General features: G+C 39.1%; 1 protein-coding gene across 3 annotated transcripts in view; it reads right to left on the bottom strand.

The window, feature by feature from the left end:
- cmah (cytidine monophospho-N-acetylneuraminic acid hydroxylase) overlaps window positions 1–19,335 on the bottom strand; it is a 43,541-nt gene that overhangs the window by 968 nt on the left and 23,238 nt on the right. For all 3 annotated transcript variants that reach the window (XM_019257870.2, XM_019257872.2, XM_019257871.2), the window contains exons 4-14: window positions 7,497–7,606; window positions 6,951–7,141; window positions 5,207–5,287; window positions 5,021–5,087; window positions 4,836–4,917; window positions 4,622–4,759; window positions 3,243–3,378; window positions 2,913–3,056; window positions 2,074–2,248; window positions 1,372–1,488; window positions 574–689 (exon numbers count right to left, since the gene is read on the bottom strand). In XM_019257870.2, the coding sequence (XP_019113415.1) occupies window positions 574–689; window positions 1,372–1,488; window positions 2,074–2,248; window positions 2,913–3,056; window positions 3,243–3,378; window positions 4,622–4,759; window positions 4,836–4,917; window positions 5,021–5,087; window positions 5,207–5,287; window positions 6,951–7,141; window positions 7,497–7,606 (1,357 nt within the window). The remainder of the gene's footprint in view (window positions 1–573; window positions 690–1,371; window positions 1,489–2,073; window positions 2,249–2,912; window positions 3,057–3,242; window positions 3,379–4,621; window positions 4,760–4,835; window positions 4,918–5,020; window positions 5,088–5,206; window positions 5,288–6,950; window positions 7,142–7,496; window positions 7,607–19,335) is intronic.

Below are 19,335 nucleotides of genomic sequence, written 5' to 3'. Positions count from 1 at the left end.
TGGTGTTTCATCCTATTCAAGACCGATTTAGCAAAATCTGTTCCATACAGCCCCAAAGATTTCTTTTTAACTTTTATTTAAACAGGAAGGATCCCATTGAGATGAAAAACCTCAATGCTGCAGCTCAAACTAAGAACAAGTTGAATTAAAACAGATACAAACAACACAGACAACATATAGCAGTATATATATATACACACACAAATAAATACTACACACACACCACACCACACAAACCTAATATATTATATATATATATTCCAAGGTTTCATTCAATATATTCAAAGTTTAATTTCCTGAACGGCATGTCATAATATAATATATATATTATATATATAATATATTATCTATAATATATATATATATATATATATATATATATGTGTGTGTGTGTGTGTGTGTGTGTGTGTGTGTGTGTGTGTGTGTGTATTCCAACACATTCCTTACATTTCATTATAGCCCTGCATTAAACCCATGCACATGAATATTGAAAGTCTCTTCTTAGTAAAAGACATTTTCTGTTTTCTGTACTGAACCCTGATTGTTTTGATGTATGAGATTAAGTGTGTGTACTTGTGGTGGTAGATGTCCGGGTCTCGGCTGATGCGGTTCTGGAAGCCGATGTACAGATCATCCCAGAGACGGCCGTGCAGCACCACGTATCTCATCACCCCAACCCTATTTTTAATCTTTAGAGAGAAACCGAGAAACATCAGGATTACTTAAGAAAATACATGCAAATGAATGCAAAACACCGTCAAGAACATGACAACATATGTGCTGTACTTATTCATTTACAACACATGACAGAAACACGCTGCAAATACAGAAAACAACAACGGTAATGTTTCTGAAAGCCTGCATTATAATAATCTAAATAACAATAATAATAATAGCATTAACTCAATGCTGGTGAACCGCATGATGAGAAATCATTCAAATGACTGATGGCTTTCTGCTTTTTGGCTCTGCCAGCTCCTACTAGTGTGTCTAAGCTGTATTCAGTGTCATCTGGAAACGCTTATGTTGTTTTCTATATTTGCAGGGCGTTTCTATAATTGCGTTATGCAACTGGTACGTCAGCTTGTAAATCCATCATAAGTGCTCTCCAGAGTTGAGTCATGCCTTGAAAAGTTTATGGTAAGAATTATAAGAATCTCACATGTCTGAATTACTGGTTCTCCTGAAACATAAATCTAACAGTAATGTGCAATCTTACACAACCTCACATAACAGATTCATTTAAAGACATTTGACCCTTCTTGTTCTTTTAGTATCTTTCAATGCATCATATGTTTAGGTAGTTATGTTTAAACATTTCTAACACCTTTCTAGGCTCCTGTGTGGTGTGGTTGCTTTACAATGTCTTACCTCTATGTAGGCGTGCTCTCTGTCAGGCCTCTTGGTGGGGAACGACAGATCCACAAAGTCCACCAAATAGTCGTAGCCATCAGTAAAGGGTTCAAAGTTGTCGTCTGTCTCAATCATCTTGAATATACACGTTGGGACATTTGCATTTTATTAACCAGACATACACTTTGAACAAGTTAGCAACAGAAATATAAAAGAAAGCAGAGTGGGTTTTCATTTCATAACAGCAATAGCCAGAGGAACAGACTGGGGACCAAGAAGAAATCAGCCAGGGAGGACCATTCAAAGCATGAAGGGAAGGAAAGAGGTAAGAAGGACACAGAGCAGAGCACTGGCTTTTAAAATCTTGTTGTTGCATGATATGACCTCCACATGTTCTTATTGAGCTGAGTGACTGCCTTCTACCTGTCTTCATTCTCAGCAACTCTTAGATTGGAGTTCATCCTCCCATGTGTTGGACTTGCTTTGCATCTGCCCTTGTAGAGACTATTTCTTCGTAAAAGGCTAGTGTGAAAAATTTCCACAGCACACACACAGCTCTGCTTAAGATCATTCCACAATATGACTCTTAAGCAAAACAAAGCACCGGATGAAGTATGTCCCATTAAAGGTATTTATATGCAACAAAGCTCAGGAAAGTTCACACAGATAAAGAGCAGGAGCTTTCTGCCATAGATGGAGAGGATTTTGTAGTATATTTACCCGCACAACAAGGTTGTAGTTTTGAAAGCCTGCCCAGGTGTAATAAAACTGGATCCAGCCTCGATGTTTAAATATCTCACAGCTGATGGCGCTGTTCAGCTCATCCACATACAAGTCGAAATCCCAACTGTTCTTGTAGATTTTTGCACTGGCTGGGGGATTGGTGATGGCCTCACTATGTTTGGTAGTGTAATGAAGGAAATATTCACAAAAATAAGATTAAATGTAGAACTTACTGGTCTTTGTGTGTGCACTTTAAAGGATTTCAGTTTATTGTCATTTCTATTTTTTTGTAGTTTGACCATCATTCATTTTGGTAATAATAATAGTTAGTTGACCTTTCCCATTCTTACATGGTAGTGATAACAGTGGCAGAGTCATTTTTAACACAATGTCTTGATTTCAGACGAAGGAAGCCAAAAGCAGCTTCTCATTTCTAGCCTGCAAATACTGCTGTTGTTGGCTGAAATAAAAAACGTGAACCATAAAAAAAAGGGTCTTGAAGATGCCATTACATTCATACGTAGATACTACAGGTGCATGCCCCAAAGGTGCTAAAACTGGATAATCTTGATAAACTGCTGGCTTTTTTTACAACTAGTCTGCTGACATGACTGCTCCTGTTTTTGTAGCATGGTGGTAACCAGCAGGTCTGAATATAGCATATTATACCCAGCAGAAATGATGACCAAAACTAAACACTGATGTACATGTTCACATTTAGGGATCTTATCTTGTTGTGTAAATGTATTGACTGAGCAAACAGTCTTTTTCCTTTCCCATAGTCCAACATGGGATAAAACACACACACACAGTGCTTGAAGTGTTATCATATCTACCTGTTAGTGAGGTCTTTCAAAGCGAGGCCAAGGTCTAGCACAGCGCCTGGCTTGGGCGTCCATGTCCTGGTTTCTGATGTGAGCTTATTGATGCAGGCATTGAGGTCCTCTGCACTGTTTTTAACATTTGTATCCTTAATGTATCTGCACACACACAGTAGAGACACACAAACAGACATTTTTGGAAGGGTATAAATGGCGTATAAACTCATAACCAAGTCTGAATCAGCTGTATCAACTGCAACTTCAGGGAAATATCAAGGTCATTTACATATTTCTTGTCATTTATTTATCATCCACTGATATTGTACAGATCTGTTCAAACTCTACCTGTCAGATGGATGGGCCTCCACAAAATATCCAGCAAACGGGCAGTAGATCTTAGGCTGCAGGTACTTCACCAGCTGAGCTTTGTAATTCAGCAGCTTCGCCCTTTCCCTCTTGATGAAATCTGCCTTCCAGGAATCTGGGCACAGACAGACACCATCACTTTTATGGAGCTCAGCACAAGTTCAATCAGGAAGACTACAGATGGGTGACAAATTAACAGAAAAACCAACATGAAGTAGTCTTAGTAAGGTATTGGGCTACTGCCTGCTACTAGAATAGCTTCAGTGCACCGTGGGATTGATCCCACAAGTCTCTGGTGTTTTGTGTTTTGATGATAGTGGTGAAGAGTGCTGTCTAACACAAATCTCCCAGAGGTGCTCAACTGGGCTAAGATGTGGTGACTGTGAAGGCTATAACATTTAACTCACATCAATTTCATACTTGTCAAAACTTTCAGTGATTCCTCATGCCCAATGGATGGGAGCACTGTCATCCTGGAAGAGATTACTCCCATCAAGATAGAAATGTTTATCCCAGGATAAAGATGATCATTCAGAACAACTTTGTGTTGATCTACAGTGACTCCTAGCTCTAAGGAGATGAGTAGACCCAAACCACGCCAGCAAAATACCCTCCACAATATACAGAGCCACCGGAACCCCTCACTGTTGGGTCTAGCATGCAGGCCTGTAACGTTCTCTTGTTGTACACCACACATGCATTTGCCCGCTCATGGAGAATATGCACCACTGAACTCTCAAATGTGCGTTCTTCTGTATAATGAGGGCTTCAAACACTCTCTATGTAAGTGTTGACACAGTGTTGCTGACTGGTCATATCCTGCTCTCCTGTTTTTCCTTCCACGTCACAATCATCACAGGTGCACTGTTGACCACAATGTCTGACCATATTTACTTTTATGCAGATGTTTCTTTTGTTCCTATTGAAATACGAGCCAGTTAAGTAGTCCTGGTGACTGAAGCTCCCGACATCCCTTCTCCAACAATAAACCCTCTTTCAAACTCACTCTCTTGTTTATCTACTTAATAAAGGAGGTTTTCTACACTACACATGGCTTCACCACTAACCCTTATAAATATGATGACCTCACAATGACGATGGGGTCTAATCGCCAAAGACTTTTGACACTTCTTATTTTTATCATGCACGTGTCAATAAATATATTTGTTCATTTAAAATGAAGTCTCTGATTGAAATGTCAGCAGTGTGGTGAACACTAAATATACCCACGTTTACCCACATTTGGCAGGAAAATTGGACATTCATCTTTAGCTTATATGTACACAATGCTCGTACAATACTTGAAATGATCATTTTATGGACTAACCAAATTCCCTATCCACTGAAGTGATCCTTACCACTGTATTTTCCTCCACAGAAGGTCATGGGGAATCCAGATGCCCCCCCAGCAAAGTCACTCATCATTAAGTCCACATTCTGTGGTAGTCTGCCCCCGTTTGGTCTGGTGCAGTCTACAGTGTTCAGGATCATGTGACCTGCAAATACACATGTTTTTACTCTGCAACTCTTCTGATGGTATTTCAGATCTGAAAGGCATTGAAATACATGCACCTTTATATTCAACAATGATGCAGGTGTCCATTTCAGGATGTACACCGTCCATCAGGATCATAAATCTCAGGTGTTCGCCAATCTGATAAAGACCAAGAGACAGTGAACAATTACGGTTTTGTTCATTTCACTATAGCAGAGTTTTGCCATTGCTCCTGGAGCAGATGTGAGCAGCAGTGACTTACATCTTGCCAGATGCCAAAAGGAACGACATTGATGTTCGTCAGGTTCACTCCGCTTTGCTTCAAATCCCTTGCATCAAGACAGAGAGGAACATGTGACTGACAGAATACCTGTTATTTGAAACACATTAAACGTATCAATTGTTATTGAACAGAATGGATGAAACTGAGCTCCAATGCTTTACTAACCAAAAGACAGGTCTCTCTGTGTCACCAACATAAATGGGGACATCTGGTCTCCTCTCTGACAAGACCTTTAGTGTGGGGTAACTAGAAAAGACACAGGACAAATTATATTGCTACATGCTAGTTTGACTCGGCTGTGAAAAGAAGAAACGTTGTGCAAAATGTGCATTTTATGGGCTGAAAACAGCTCAACACGCAATCTTCTGTTTTAAATCACCTTAACCCTAACCCTAATCAGAACCCTCCTGCCAGTGCTGCCAAAGAGCTGGCAACAATTGGGACTAATTTATGTCACGTTATTCAGACGCATCATTATTTTATTTTTTTAATCACTTGCTACCTAGTACACTGGTTGGTAGTTTTGGACTTTTGATGGCAGTGGAAGCTGGACTACATTATTGTTGATTCAACACACATCCTCCCAACCACACACACACACATACTGGGAGGGAGGGATAGAATTTGGGGATGCGGTTACACTTGAACAGTACGTTGCCCCTTCAGGATTTTTCTGAAAGCTGTTAAACTTCATATTTGCATCTGAGCATTTGCATCTCTTGCACCTCCTGTTTATGAAAGGCTGTTAAAGGGCAGCAGATCTGTATTTCCGTTGTGTCGTCAGGTCTGCATAATGCTTACTTGGTGCACGAGCAAACACCATGTCGAGGCTGTAGAACTTTCTCATCCATCTGTTGATGGAGAAGCTTTTAACCAAGAATATAATCTATAATTCTCATCTGCCTCAGGCAGTGAACTCTGATGTAAATGTCAGATCAAAAGTAGAATCAGGAAGGACAGAGGAAAACACCGGGTTCAATCCCAACATGCATCTATGCACATTTGATAGTTATCTATTTCACTTGATTTACACTGACCTCTTATCTTTTGTTGTACGTTCCAATTGTAAATCTTTTACCATGCATTTTATTACTGTGTCCCAATTCATGCAATGCGTTATACAAATAAAACTGCCTTGCCTTTTATTGTTTTTATAGGACGTTTATTGGATCTGACCTAGTAAGACTACCATTATGACTTACAGGCACGTACCTGTAAAATTTCCCTCTGATTTACATGACGTGGTGGATGTCTCAGAGGGGATTTACTCTCTGCTAAAATGTCAGGAAGCTCAACGTTTTAATGCCGAATTCAACTTGTATTGACACTGTGTAAGGCATGTTTCCATCCAAATGAATTGCACAGTTTAACTTACAATACAATTTTACGTAATTCCTCAAAACAAAATGTGAATGAATGTTTTTTTTTTCCGTCCACTACCGAATATTAGTTCATTCACACGATAAGCAGTTCGTAGCCACAAATCTCCAATCGAAAGAACCAGACCCAACAAGATGATCCCCAGAGAAACCTCAAACAGTAAAAAACAGGATGTAAATATGAAATCTTTCGTCGTTTGTTTCGCGTATAATTGTGAGGAAGGTTACATCAGATGTGGAGTGATCATAGATGTGTTATAGAGCCATGGGTGCCATGATGTGAGTGAAATGTTCACTACGTCAGAACTTCTTCAGAAAAGCTTTTTTTTTCTGAAAATTGCAAAAATCAACTTAACCAAAGTTTAGATTTTGCGGTTTCCATCATTTTTCCAAGGTGTCAAAATGGAAACACTCTTTAATCAGGTGTCAACTTTGCAGGGGAAGTGTCATTGACGATAGATGATGGGCTGTTTTATGCTTGGTGCTGTGATGTTGATGAAGATACTATTGAAGGAAGTAGCTGAGTTTACCTGAGGTGGTCAGAGTGCATATGGCTGATGTAGATGAGATCGGCTTCACATAGTCTGTCCAGAGAGTCTGCTGGAGGCTCATGGAGAAGCCACCAGCCTCTGGCAAACGCGGGACCCTTCAGCCACGGGTCGAACATGAACCGTCTCTCTCCCAGCTGCAGCTCCATGCAGGCGTGGGTTAAGTAGGTCACCTTGGAAATAAAATACACAATTTTACAGGTAGCAGATGTGACTTTGTTACTTTGATGATTCAGTTGTGTGACAAAGGACAGTTCGGACACTTTATTATGTGGCTGTTGAAGTAAAGACACATAAAACTTATGATGAGGAGAAAATAAAAAAATAAACTGTATTTAATCATTTACATGCGCACAGTGCTCAGTTTGTCGTAGCTGTTTGTGTTTCTTGCTGCACTCCTTAAATGTAAAAAAAAATCTAAATTTAAACTCAAACATTGTGTATTTTAATACATGTTCATCTAAAAATTACAGCATTAATGTGGGGTGCAGTGTAAAGAGTGGACTGTGTGAACAGCTGCATACATACTTTGACTTCTCCTTCCTGGAGCTCCATGGGCTCTCTAGGATCAACCAGCCAGGGGTTGATGGGGTTCAACTCGACCAACTGAAGCCCCCCATCATCCAAAATCTCTACCTCTGTGTGTGACATAACATACATGCTCACATGGATTCTCAGAAGACATCATGTAACTGCCATAAACATAACAAACTTTAAATCATTTCAATGCTACAGTAAATTGTCATCAGGTCAATCAGGTTCTTGTTAATATGTTACTATGTAACTTTGCTCCAGGAGAGTGGTGTTGTTTAAAGTGGCATCACAGAAGCTTTAGAGCACTGGGAGGAAGCAGTTTCTGGGACAGGCATAATGTTGATGGAGAGCAGCAGCAGTGTGCCAGAACTGGAGCTGACCGAGAGGGCAAAGGAACTCAGCTCAGTAGTTTCTAGCAACAAAGCTAATGGCAGAGGTAAAGAAGCTTAAGAGGACGCCACGTCTACAAAGAGGGTAGGAGGAATGGTACTGCACTAGTACACTAAACCTTTATGCGACTTTGTTTTGTTACCACCTGTTTAAATATTTGTGCATATATATGACCTGTGTATGCCTGCACACATTGTAGTATTACACATTGAGTTACCTGTCAGCATCCTGTTCTCATCTGTCCATAACCGATGCTCCTTAATCCTTTACTACATTACTGCACAACCAATCTACATGATCATTTTTATCACTACTGTACACGCACTATTCTATTGTAATATATATTATATTTCATTCATATACTTTCCACTATTTTATGTCTTATGTCTTCTCATTTCTCATTTGCTACTGTGATTTTTTTTTTTCACTGTCACTGCGATTGTTGTGCTCATGACGAAAAGGAAACTTGAAAGAACTTGATGAACCAAGCAGTATACAGTAGTTTTCCAGTGTGCAGACTGTTCACACGCTGGTAAAAGGTGATGTCACATTTTCCAGTTTCCTGTTCAAACTTTCAGAAGATGAAGCAGCCAAAAGGGAAACAGTTTAACTATTTTAAGCTTTCTTACTCAGAAGCACATAAACCAATGGAAAATGCCCAAATCTAAGCAAGTCAACAAAGTCCTGGGGGCAAAACACTCCGGGCGGGATTTGAAACTGCTCAGAGAATGGACCAAGACGGCACTGAGATCGCGATGTGACAAGGACGTGCCCAGGTGGTGTCCAGGCATAACTGTGTCTGTCTGCTGTTTGGTACTGGTAGTGCACAGTGGATTGGTAAGAAAGAAAGAAAAAAAAAAAGTAATCTGAAGACAAATTGAGGGCTTGATGCTAATATTGCTTTCACTGTCCATGAACTTTAATGAAACCTGATCAAACTGAAGCAGTTTAGCTGAGTTTATGAATAAATAATTCTTAGAGTGAAGCTGCATTATGAGATAACAGAGTGCTGACAAATGGCTCAGACCAAGCCAAATAAGAAAAGAAAACTGCTGCATGATAACTACTTGATTAACTATTTGTCTTGAAGAACACTGTGACCATCTGCTGCTGGATTTTATGGCTTGGCGTTGCTTTTCAATGTTTCACCATGAAACAGGAAGTTCTTGTAACTTGTAAATGTTCAAAAATGTATGGTAACAATCACAACCTGAACTCATCTACATGCCACTATTCAGTCATTGTCACAGCGCCACCTACTGCCAACAGTCAATTACATGAACACTTTGATGTGCTCCTTATAGCAGGTTGACCAGACCCACCTTCAAATGGCTTACCAGAGACCTTTAAGACCTTGATGATGTCTTATTAAGAATCAAATAAGCTGGTTTACATTGTGTGTCTGACACTTCTTTTGTTTGCTTTATTACCTGTTGTGTCTTTGAGTGTGATTGGGTTCCTAGGCTGAAAAATTGATCACAGTTCACCCTTATTTGTACAATTGGTTTGGACAGCATATGTGTACTTGATTTTTTCCCCCTTTCTTTCTTTAGTTGTTGTCTTGCCTAGCATAGCCTGAGTGTGTAGGAGTGTTAGTATACTCACAAGTGGATGTCGCATCTTAGCTGCTGTTTGCTTTGTGTGTGATCAGACTGTGCCTGTAAAAATGGACTTTAAATGGTCTGACTTTGTTGAGCAGCCTACGCTTGACTTATTTAATCGATGCACGAAAGAGCAGTTGGTGGAAATTGCCGACCACTTTAAAGTGGGCACTTCTAAACAGTTGCGAGTTTAAAACTGAGCTGTGGTCTGCTTTAACATCTCTTGATGTTTTACCTCCTGAACCAGTCTCACCTTCTAAGGACCAGTCATTTGAAATACTTTGCCTCAAAGAGTTAGACCTTGTGATGTGCCGATCTTAAAGAAAAGGAGCTTAAAAATGATTTGAATATACGTAAAATGGAAGAAGAGACCAAGAGAAAAATTATTAATGATTAAAAGAACTTGAGGTACAACATTCCTCTCAGTCTTCAGCTCATTCTGACGAGTTTGATATAAATCATTGTTTTCTTTTGGTCCCTCCATTTATTGATAAAGATGTGGATAAATATTTCATTCTTTTTTCACCAATACATTAAACTGGCGTAAAAAAATTTGGCCGTCGCTTTTACAGTGTGTTTTTACTGCCAAAGCTCAGGACGCTTATGCGTCGTCTTCACCACAAGCCAGCCTTGATTATGATGACATTAAAGTAGCTGTGCTAACGGCTTATGAGCTTGTGCCTGAGGCGTATCGCCAGAGGTTTAAAAAGCTTAAAAAGACAGTCTTACTCCAGCAGGGAGATGATGATGTTGATGATGGTGTGGAGCACCCACTTTCTTATTTCTCAAAGAAATTTAACCATCATCAGCAGGTTTATTCCACCATTGCGAAAGAGGCCCTGTCTCTTGTGTTGGCACTGAAGCATTTTGAGGTTTATGTGAGCTCTACTGCTGCACCGGTTTTTGTGCGTTGGGCACTGTTTCTGCAGTCTTTTAATATTATTGTTCATCTCATTAAAGGCACTAGAAATGTCCTGGCCGACACCCTGTTGCGTAGTTTTGGTGATGTGTGAATAATCTCCCCCATTAATGACCATCTTAGGGTGGATGTGTTATGTGTGGCCAGGTAGTGGGGGTGTTCCACACCTGGGAGTGTGTTTTTTTTTTCTTTTTGAGGCTGCTGTTCTCCCTCATTGTTCCTTCCTCTGGGGGCAGCAGCAGCAGCAGGGGAGGGTTTGCTTTTCTTTCTTTTGAGCTGAGCTAACCCTTTTTCCTTCTGTCCATGATGGCAGAGTTTCCCTTATTTTAGTTTGAGTTGGAGACCTCCGATAGTCCTGTTTGTCGTTTTGTGTTATGTTAGGCCTGTTTTTCCCTAGTTAGTGGGGAAGTGCAGGGTGCGACAGCCCACAAAGTGGCTGGCCCTGTGTTTCCCCCTCTTTTCTTTCTTTTGTGCTAATTTATCAATAAATAATTCTTTTTTTTTTCTTTTTCCAAACCTTAAAAGTTTTCTGTGGTGTCCTTTATATGTCGTGGTCTCATTAAGCCAGCATTAGGTCAAGTATTAATTAAATTTTATGAGGCCGTAACAAGTGGCTAGAGAAATCCTTATCAGATTTCAAGCATCATTATGTCATAATTTACTACAGGGCTATTCTACTTGTGAATAGATTTTATTTACCACAGAATCGCTCAAACAAATGACCACTAAGGAAAGGATATAGCCATACATAAGAACAGAACCAACAGTACTTACCACAAGACTCTTTTTGTGTCTTACTCCATTGGGAAGGATGTTGATTTATACACACTGTGATTTATACACATGCAGTTATATTGTATTCATTATATACAGATCATTTATATATTATATATATATATATATATAATTATATATATATTTTATATTATATATTATATTTAATATATATATTTATATATTTGTATATATGTGTGTGTGTGTGTGTGTACACCGTCAGCTACATACGCTGTTTGGCTTTGGAAGCAATGCCGTGCCAGTAGCTCTGTCCATAGATCCATCCACTAGAGGGTGGATGGATCACGTGTAGCTCAGGCAATGCTACGGAGTGTGAACTGACACCCACAGAGGTGTCAGTTCACCTCCTTAGGCCTGCCAGTGTGCCCTTGATAAAGGTACCAAACCCTTAACTGCATCGAGCCACACACTATGTGGCATGCCCGTTACTCTGACATCTCGTGCACAATTTTATTTAGTTAGCCACACATGCCGGCATTTTTGCATTTTACGTTAACACAGATAATCCACACTCCATACTTCCTCACACTTCTGCTTTTGTGTATTTGGTTTTAAAAGAGCCATGTGCTCCAAACTGTCAGTACTGAGAATCACTCTTACTAGTGTAGTATAAAAATTAAGAGGGTTTCATTATGTACACTGTTTAAAATATGAAGTATAAATTGCATGGGTTGTTGTAGTTTGCTTTTAGTCTGTGAACATCCTTTTATAGTAGTAGACTGTTTGTAATGTAACTGAGTGAAATAAGTAAGTCAGTCAAAAAACAATCAAAGCCATGAGCCTTAACAAGTGTGAATCAACTCGTGTGCAGATGTTGTAATGACTACAACTCTTAAAATTCTTTTATACTTTGTTCAATGGAGTGTAAAAGGCTGAAACTGAAGTGTGGGAAAAGGAAAAAAAGAGACGAGGCAGTCTTTCCCTGGGCTGGGCTGTGGGGAGGATAATGAACTTGAACAAGATAGGAGTGGAGTGACTAATCCAAACAAAAAGTTTAGATAAGAACTCTTTCCCTTGACTTTCTAGTTTAATAATTACAGAACAAAAATGATCTGAAAAATCCATGTTCGACTTGTTCAACTTTTTCACAATGAAATACTAAGATCATGTTCAGATGATCAGTGTCTTTTATTTAGTATTATTTTTGCTGACCAAAACGAAATCAGTGAAAAATATCCATTGACATCCTTTCTGTAAAAAAATGAGACTAAAATGAAATGAAATAAACTTTGAAAATAAGAGGTAGCAAAGAAGGTTAAAGAGGGCATTGGTAAGGGAAACTTGGAAACTGTCAGGACAAAACCTGTCCTGGAAAATTTATCTGGAATACGTGCAAAGTATGTAAGGTGGAGTTTCATGAAAATGATAAAAGGCCTATCTGAAGGACGAAGGGAACTTGACCGCCTGGTACCAAGATCACAACTTGAACTTCATTGAGACTGGGGAGATGATTAACTTTGGGTGGAATGCAGGGAGGAATTATTTACGTCTTTATGCCAACCACCCAGTTACATTTCTGCGATCAGGGAGGATGTTACACCAGAGAGGGAGGAAACTTTTGGTGTTTATGACACCAACGGTGGCTTGTTAAATACACAATGTTTCTGGCACAGCTCCGCATCAAGCATCTCAATGGAAAGAACAGACCACGATAAACGTGAAAAACATTATTGTTCACTAAACCTGCCAGTTCCTGGGATCCTAGAAGACAGTTGGACCTTGTTATAGTGCTTCATGACAGACTTAGATGTTGTCATGCACAGAATAAAAGCTTATTTCTACATTTTTATTTTAAATGTTTATCCAACAAGGTGATTTCTGAGTATGTTTGTCATGTTTTTGACTTGTCTTGGCTTGACTGATAACCCTTTATTACATCATGTCCGTTTCTGGGCTCTATAGACATCTTCAGACGACTTGTTTTGTCTGACTAACCTGAACAATTGAATTCAATTGAAAACAATTGAAAAACTGAATTCAGTTTATAGAAAATAGTAATGGCACCAAATTCTCACATCTTCATCACAATCCATAGGGTTAACACTAGATGTTAGGGTTCCCCCAAATCCCACTTTAACCGCTGGAGTAAATGCAGACTTACCAGCTCATCTTGCAAGAGCTGTCTGGTGGATCACATATTTCATTGTTGACACATCTAACTTCCAGTTATGTTTTGTGCATTTAACAGTCCTGTGAGAACAGAGCCACCTGTCAGCTTAATAAAAGGTTTGATTGGCACAGTATAATCTCTGGCATTGTTCTGTCAGAATGGTCTCACCTGCCATCCAGGTCCTCGATGTCTTTGATGAATAACCTCCTTGGTGTTTGCATTGGTTCTTGCATGCTCTAATGATGTCGTTGTTCTTGTATATGATACAACATTTACCGTCCACTGAGGTACTTCTTGAAATTGACTCCCTCTTTGAGTGAGCTGACTTCTTTGGCGTTCAGCGACAGCAACACCTGCGCTGTTTGAGAGGTCTTTTACCTAAACACCAGATCAAATAAAAGTTCAGTTGAATATGTTGTTTAGCACAGAAAAGCTGTAACCACCTTTGACAAACTGCCAAATGTAGGTAAGTAGACTTTTTATAAAGTGCCTTTCAAACCAGAGTAACAAGGTGCTGTACATTGCATCAGAGAAATAAAACAGGAAATAACTAAATTAAAACAAGTGGGTACCACATGGTACTTGACCTGACAGATCTGCTCAGGGTCTTAACATAACATATCAACTCAACGACTGGCAGTTGTGCTGTGTGTTTGTGCTGCCGTATCTCCTGCTCGATCTGTCTCCACATGCAACTCAGAGATAAGGGGAAATGAGATTCCAGGGTTAGGGTCAGTCCTTCTTTCTCTGTATAAGCTAAGGTAGAATTAATTACTAAACAAACTTTGAAGACACTGTTTGCTAACATTAACTAGTTATCTGAGAATGATGAGTCATCATATATACTCATATACATCAGACTGCATCCAGAAGATTTGTAACTCGTTTAAAAAAATCAATAACATTTGAATGAATTTATTATTATTTTATTATTCTTATTATTTTATTATTTATGTTCATGTGTTACATCACTACATACTTCAGGAGCCAGAGCAGATCTGGTACCTACATCAGCTCAAGAATGGTGTGGATCTCACAGAAATCATTAACAAATGATAAGACCACGAGCCACAAGTTGTTCCACCCAAGTCACTCACAGCATTTGTACAACAGAGAGATGAAGGTGAACGAGTTTCTTTTTTTTTTTTTGGAATGTGGACGTCCAATCCAAAATTGTGAACTATTGACTTTTATGGTAGTGCTAGAGCGCATGCTATGGTGTAGACACGTTTTCTCACGCTCCCGTCTGATACATCAAGAATGAAGCAATATAACATTTCTCAGCTGCTTATACCCATCAGAAGGTCTGGCATTAGGCTGCACTCATTTTTCGTTTGTGCAATGAGTTCCAGAGCTAACTCTGCTGGTGGGCTGGGGCAAACACTGAGACATCGTCATCCTCGCGGCTATAAACAACATGAGTACATGGTAAAAAGGATGGAGGACGATTCAACAACCTGGAGCATCCTTGCAAGCTACCAGGCCACCTTGACCGAACCGATGCTTGGATTTCTAGGGGCTATTCACAAATAAAGACCAAACAACAATGGTTTTCCCTCTGTCTTTAACATCTTTGTAACACCTGACCTGAAGCTGCTCTGTTAGGGTAACTCCAATACTTTGAAAAATTGGATTGACACATACGTACTGCTTTGATTCTTAGTATTATTATCGAAGAGTCTTGGTTGAGGGAACTCATGGAGCATTCTACATGTGGAAAGACTGAAATACAAACTTTCTGGTAACCCTCTGAAGTTCTCCAGGTATGGAGTCCAGTGCTAGAGCATATGAACAACAAATGATACTCTCTTTACCCAGCTACCTTGCTTATGTACCTCCTTGTTAAGATGGACAGCTGTACAGTGAAGCAGGTGACACTGCTGTGCTGACTTTTGCCTCTCTTTATTTTTATTTTATTTTACGTCTCTGTTATTGTTGGTTTTTTATTTCTTAATTTTCTTACCTAATTACTTGATGTAATTTAATCTGAAAATCTTTATAATAAAAATGTTTAAAAAAACTTTTATTACTATTAATTTTATTACTATTTTAAGAATGTGTGTGCGTATGTGTGCCTCTTGCTGCCACACAGCAACCCAAAATTCAATTACAATAATATTATGAATTGAGTTAGTCAGCAATCACATACATAATGCATGTATTTGTGTGGTGGAGGCTAGTGTAAATATGGAGGGAGGAGATGAAGGAGAAGAGTGGAGGCGGAAAACCAGGTGAGAGTATAGGATAAAGTGAAAGATGATTATTATATTATTATACTTGAGTTTTGCTTTGGGTCCTCTCTAACCAAGGTGTATTATCAAAATCAGGCACTGTGCATGTCACATCATCATTAGGGGCCGAACCCCCACAAAGATCTGATCCTAGAATCACTGCTCATAATACATTTACTCTTCCGCCCAGTAGACTTGACCCGAAGTATTTTGCCAATTTCAGATCACAACAGCACACCAGTGAATAGAGTTCTCAAAGGATGAAATATGAAGAGTTTTTTTTAGATATTTTCTTCATTTCAAGCTGATCAGCTTTTCTGCATCGAAAAAACACAGCAAAAACAGCTGGCTGTGCCTATTTTAAATGTCAGTTCCAGGCCATATGGAAGTGGAGACAAAATGACAGTTATCTTTGCGGCCATCTTTGCGGACTCCTGCAGCTGTAAAAAGGACCGCTACAGCCGTAACTGCCATAACTCTGTAAAATGACTTCCTCTGCGCAGAGACTCTCGTCTGTAACAGTTGATCTAATGGACATAATAATGGATGCATAATTGAATTTTCCCCATTTAAGTGTTTCACAATGCACATTTGCACAGGTTATTGCACAAGAGTCCTTATGTATATTTATCTACCTATCTATTGAGAGCGAGCTAAGAGCCAGCCACCAGCTACAAAACATAATTCTTATGGGCAATCATGCACCTCAGTATGTGGTGGTTCTACTGAACTCTTGTTCAGCAGAAATCCTGATACATAGGGATATTTTGCTGCGACATTTCTGTTGTTTATCTTGGGACTGTTTCCACAAAATCTTTTCTCATATTACAGTTTTCTTTCCATTAATTTGGTGTGTTTTTTTTACTGACTGTTCTAAGACTGCAATGTGTTTATTTAACTGTTAATTAAATCACAAATTAAGGGAACTATTTTTCTGTGAATTTCTTGTGACTACATGGACTATAGTCATGCTAAGGCAGGGTTCCACCAGAAAGTGTATCAGAAAAACACCATCCATTATGAATTAATGGTGTTATACCTCTGTGTAGGTAACAAAGGCTGCATTCTGTGCCAACAACTGGGACATTCCCAATGTCCAGCAAGAGCACAGAGATATCAACAAAAAAAAATGGAGAAACGAAAGTGTGTTTGTCAGAAATATATGCTGATGCAGCTCAGCATATATATATACCCACATATGAGCAGGTCCATATATACCCACTATAGATATATATATTATATATATATATATATATATAATATATATATATATATGTTATGTATGTATATTTATATTACGTTTTATATTACTAGATCTATGCTATATTACTAGATCTCATCATTTTGCTTCATACTAACTCAAACTGAGGGCATCACCTGTGAGGTAGTTAGTTTCTATGAGTGTGTCCTCAGATTAATATTTATTTTAGCCTTTAAGAGTCAGAAATGTCTCTTCTTGAAGAGGATCACGTCATGCTGGCCCCTAAAAAGATCAAACAACATAATTTATAGCCAGTGAAAAAATTCAATTAAAATAATCATTCTGCCAGATAAAGTTGGTGATAACTTCAGAGAAAACACACAGTAAAAAAAAAAAACCCGCGCGCACCGCTGACCACGTGAGAAAAAGAAAGCACTGGCATGGCACAGGAAACCGCACGACAAGTGAGAAGACAGCACAGTTCCCACAGCTACCCGATACCTAAAAGTTTACTCCAAACTCACCACTTAATGTTGTGAAAGCAGTAAAAAAGCCACAGGTGTTTTTTAAAACACCTTACAATTCTTCCTCCCCAAACGGCTGACGCTCACGTCCCAGGCTGTGCGTCCCAGTCGGCTTTGCGCTCCTCCTCGCGGCAACTGCCGAGAATACTACTAAATCTTGTAATGCTGCTAATCGCTATTCTGACAGATGCCACAGTAGAACAAGAACTAACGGAAGTCAGACTGAAAAGGGGAATAGAGAAATCTGGTCTATTTTCCAAAAGGCATCAGCGTAATTTTACAGCCATGGAGTTTCCACCTGATACTGGAATAAACCAAGAAAAGGTGACCAAATATGACCAAGATAACAAGTCTGGTGGGTAAAAGGGGTGAGAAGCTGGGTGGATAATGGACGAAAATGTCCCAAAATTACCTCTGATGGAGGTGGAGAAGGATTCAGTCGGCTAATTAAAACGATGTAAAATTTAGATGTAGGACTTATTTATTACAATGCTGGTCCTTTAAGTGAAACAGCCGAATTGACTTAAATACATTAATAACAAATATGGCACCTTATCCAGTTAAATTAGTTCTCTGTATTTAATGTGAAGAAACCAACTGAATTACAGTAAAAACACATACAGTGTGTACTCGGAATTTACTGTTTCCTTTTATTTTGGAGGAGGTTATTTCAATGGTTACCAGTTGTTTACTGTGACTGTGAGAAGAGAAAGGGAGGAGATTGTGTTTGTTCACTCCTCCTTCTGTGGGTTCATAGTGAGAAACGAGTCGATGTTTTTGTTCTGTAAGCACTCTGTGGTTAAATTCATTAAAAATACCAACAATTACTTTTAATACGATACATTTTTCATGTTCAGCTGTTAAGTCACCGCCTTTTCTCAGCAGTGAACGAGACATTGCGTGTTTCAGGGGGTGTGGCAGTTTTGAAAGTGATCATCATCACCATCACTGAACTATCTCCTGTCCTGACGCATTTTTGTTTTTAATCATCAGCGTTTGTGACATTTTAAAAACGGAGTGAAACCAAACCTCAGTTCATTTCTTTTTATATAGCCAAAGTCAAACACAAAACACATCCAGTTTTATAAACACACAATCGTGCTGCTCGGTACTCTATTGCCTGATGGCGTAATTACCACTTGCATACCATCATCATCATAATATGATGGTGACAAACTGACACAGAAGAAAGAAATGAATGATCTATAACGCCCATAGACCGCAAAAGAATTCCCTTGGACTGAGGCGCCCCACAGCCTGTGCGCGCTCGCCCTACAGTCATAGCTGAGGAAATGTGCTTCACTGCTCCCATGTCCATCTCATCTCCTTAGCAGGGGTACACGGACCAGAGATATTCAGTCTTTCTTGGCAGCAGCAAAAGAACAAACTGTAACGGTTAACAGTCTGCACAGTAGATACAGACCGTCTCCTGTGAAACTGGTCTGTATCTTCACTGCGCAGCGTGGGATGGTCTTCATCAGTTCTGTGTTGACTGTGCAGCTGCTTGACAGCAGTGTGTTGCTGTTTCAAGGCTGCTAGTACATCTAGTGTGCACGTAAAAAAAAAAAAAACCCGTTAAAAAAACGGTAAGTAAGAAGTAATTCCAATTCAAGTCATAATGCGCAGAAAATACATTTACAGAAATTTCTTATTTTTTTACAGAAGAATAAACTTATTTACAGATTTTTCCCAGTAATTATGATCAAACTCTTCAATAACAGATTTTCCATTATATTTTACTACTTTAATACTAATAAAACTCTAACACTTTCACTTCACGTGTTTTCTTGTAGTTCTTCTAGTAGTTCTATTGCTACTTTGAAGTTTAACTGTTCCTCAATGTAATTTTAACTCATAAAAATCAAACTTTTTTGCAAAGCTTGTTTCAAGTATTACTCCTGCAATCAACCATGTAGAGAACTTCTCAGTTTCAGTGATGTCGTACTGTCTACTAACCACAAATCTTCTTTAGAATCATAAGTTCAAGGCCGTTCCCATAATCACGGTGCCATCGGCGATGGAGCTGAATGATGTGTGTTTTAATACTATGATGTCTGAAAAA

This window comes from Larimichthys crocea, chromosome XX (genome assembly GCF_000972845.2).
Source record: "Larimichthys crocea isolate SSNF chromosome XX, L_crocea_2.0, whole genome shotgun sequence".
In the NCBI taxonomy this organism is placed as follows: Eukaryota; Metazoa; Chordata; class Actinopteri; family Sciaenidae; genus Larimichthys; species Larimichthys crocea.
Note: the sequence above shows the minus strand (reverse complement) of the source record. Positions and strands in the feature narration are given on the sequence as shown.